General features: G+C 23.7%; 1 protein-coding gene across 1 annotated transcript; it reads left to right on the forward strand.

Annotated features, from left to right (window-relative positions):
- The first annotated feature begins 205 nt into the window (after positions 1-205).
- Positions 206-559, forward strand: LOC122722467 (acidic endochitinase WIN6.2C-like). The gene has a single exon (XM_043953171.1). The coding sequence runs from the start codon at positions 206-208 to the stop codon at positions 557-559; it is 354 nt and encodes a 117-aa protein (XP_043809106.1).
- Positions 560-3,302: the final 2,743 nt, after the last annotated feature.

The raw sequence follows: 3,302 nt of genomic DNA on the forward strand, positions 1-3,302 counted from the left end.
AGATTAAAAGCATAATGTAAGAATTGGCTAGATAAGATGGGAGTCTAAAATTACACACTTTTATCAAATCATACAACAAACATTTTTTATACTATAAACGATAAATTGAGGAACAAAATTATTCTTTTCTCTCTTTATATACCGATTTGTAATTAGAAAAGTCTTCACTTCATCATTTAAAATTATACTTAAATCATATACGGATATGAGGGTTTTTGCCTTTATAGTTTCTTCTCTTTTGTTTACTTCCCTTTGGCTCCCTACTTCAGCTGAACGATGTGGAATTCAAGTTGACGAACGATGTGGAATTCAAGCTGACGGTGTTTTGTGTTGCGGATACCGATGTTGTAGTAAATGGGGCTGGTGTGGTACCACAAAAGATTACTGCTGTGATGGCTGCCAAAGCCGATGTGATCCTACTAAATGTGATCATACTATACGTCTCAGTGGACGTAGAGCCGGCATTCTCCGGGGAGGTGGTGGAAATATGAGTGAGATATCTTCAGAAAAAGCATTTGATAAGATGCTTAGTCAAAAGCCACATGGGCTTTATACTTAATAGATACAACGTAATCAGTTTCCATCTTATATGGAACATAGTAATCTAAATAAAAATATGTGCCTTGTATTTCTGTAATCCTATTGCTTTACGTAATGGATTATAGAAATTATTGTGTGTAGTTTAAGTGCAAGCATATGCACTTCCTCCAATAATAATATGGATGTTGGTTTTCACTATTTTTGTCATAGATGTATTTTATAATTTACTATGTGTAATTTTCACTCATAGTTACTTGCCTTTGAACTTCTTCTCTTTCTTTTTTTTTTTATTTTTTTTTAAATACTCAATTTTAATTTATTTTAAAAAAATAATTATAAAAAATTAAAAATAAAAAATTCTATACAACAAATCCTGATAAATGCAAGATTATACTCTTTAGAAAAATACGTTTCTTTTTTTAATTGTAATTATTTTAATTTCTAACTAATGAAAATTGAACCTAAATAAAAATTAATATTAAAGTTTTAATGTATTTTTTATAATTAATAATAATTGATGGCAATTTAAACGTATCAAAATAAAAGTATGAAATACTTTTCATAATATGTAATAAGAGGATGTTAATAGTATTTGTTTTAAAAATATTTTATTTAATTAATTTTAAAAGTAAAATTTTTTCTTCCCTCAAATTAGTGATAAATAATTATTTTAAAAAATAATAACCATTAATTAATATTGAAACAAATATTTTTTATATATATGAAACTATTTATGCAATTAAATTGTAGCTTTCAAATATTTAACATGATTTATAAAATTAAACTGTCAGCAAAAAGAAATTTTATTAATTAATTTATTTTATCAAATTTCTAATCATTTATCTACAAAATTAATTTTAAAATTTTTAAAAATAATTTTACTACTCTCTACCTAAACCTAAAATATTTGTAATGAAAGTTTATCTCTAAGAAAATTGCTCAAAGGAGTTGAGAGAAAGAGTTGTTAGGAAAAATGTGTAATTTATAATTTACTATGGATGTTGGTTTTCACTATATTTGTCATAGATGTATTTTATAATTTACTATGTGTAATTTTCACTCATAGTCATTTGCCTTTGAATTTTTTTTTCTTTTTTAAATATTCATTTTTAATTTATTTTAAAAAAAATTTCAAACTTTAATTTTATCTAAATCACAATATTCTGGTACAATAGGTTCAAGTTTACCAAAATATTAAAAAAAAAAAATCATTTTAGATATATTTTCTTTATATCTCTTTTTTACTTTCTCTATTTTTCTTTTATGTCTAAAAATAAATTAAAAATTAATTGTTAACAAAGTTATCATTTTTCTTAAATAAATATTTTCTTTGATAAACTTATCGATAACTTTGTTATTATTTTATATTTCGTCCTATTTTTCTAATAAGTACAACATTATACTTATTAAGATTTAATTTATTAGATGCAATTAGTTATTGAAAATTTTATATTAAAAAGTGCAATACCATGTACAAAATAAATTTTCATATATTACCAATACAAAATTAAAAATAAAAAATTTTATACAACAAAGGAGTTGAGAGAAAGAAAGAAGACATTAGTCTAAGGGACGCAAAAAAATGCCTTCCCTTTATTCTTTACTCTTGCCTTTTATGCAATAGTGTAGAAATATTTTTTTTTCAAATATTATTCTATTGAGTCTATTATTTAATTTAAATTATTTAATATATATATATATATATATATATATAAACCTAATAAATTTGTTAATCTGTTTATTTTAGTATAAATTCTTGTACACAAAGAAAATATTTTTCAATTCTAAATTTGAATTCAATTCCAAATTTGAATTCAAATTCTCACTAATGTATTGTATAATTGATTGTGCAATTTAATAATAAAATTATTTTAAAGCTAAAATAATTGCATTAGTAAATAATTATCACTTAATTAATGTATATGATCAAGGTTTTTAATATAGTTTTGCCATATGAATCTTAATGGGTTAGTTTGAAAACTCAGTGGTAATAAAATCTCTATTATTTCCACAGACGATGCTATTTTAAAGAATAAGTTTTTTGCTATAGTTTCATCATGATGAAGACCCACAGATCTTAATCCTCCATAGGACTTGTAAAATAAAAGAAAATGTATAGGATTCCTCTTGGACTACTCGTGGTGAGAACCCTCCAATAATTAAACTAAACCTGGAAAGTTTGTAATGAAAGTTTATTTCTAAGAAAGTTGCATAAAAGAGTTGAAGAGAAAGAAAGAAGAGAGAAAGAGTTGTTAGGAAAAAAGAAAGAGACATTGGACTAAGGACTCAAAATGCTTTCCCATGTACTTCACTCCTATCTTTTTATGGAGGAGTATAGGAATATTTTTCACATATTCTTAGGTTGAATTCATTTTTAATTTTAAATGATTTAATGTGTTATATATATATATATATATATATATATATATATATATATATATACCTAATAAATATAATGATTTAATGTGTTATATATATATATGATAGAACATATTTTAGTCCATTTATTCATGATGTTATTGATGTTTATTTACATCTTTTCTGCCTAATTTTGTGGTTTTAACATGTTTTGCAGATATAAGGTGTAAAGAGACAATCTGATGAAAATGCTCTTAAAACTGCCAAAAAGTACCAAATATGGAAAGTGCCAAAAAAGAAAAGTTTTCAAGTAAGGAAAGTGCCAAATAAGGAAAGTAATTAAAATTCAAATTTCAAATCCTTAAGAGAATTCAAAATCCAAATTCAAGATTCAGCTCATCAAG

The sequence above is a fragment of the Manihot esculenta genome, chromosome 18 (genome assembly GCF_001659605.2).
Source record: "Manihot esculenta cultivar AM560-2 chromosome 18, M.esculenta_v8, whole genome shotgun sequence".
NCBI classification, from domain to species: Eukaryota; Viridiplantae; Streptophyta; class Magnoliopsida; order Malpighiales; family Euphorbiaceae; genus Manihot; species Manihot esculenta.

Excerpts from the sequence above, each read along its gene's own strand:
- LOC122722467 (XM_043953171.1), top strand. The coding sequence starts at position 206 with ATGAGGGTTTTTGCCTTTATAGTTTCTTCTCTTTTGTTTACTTCCCTT.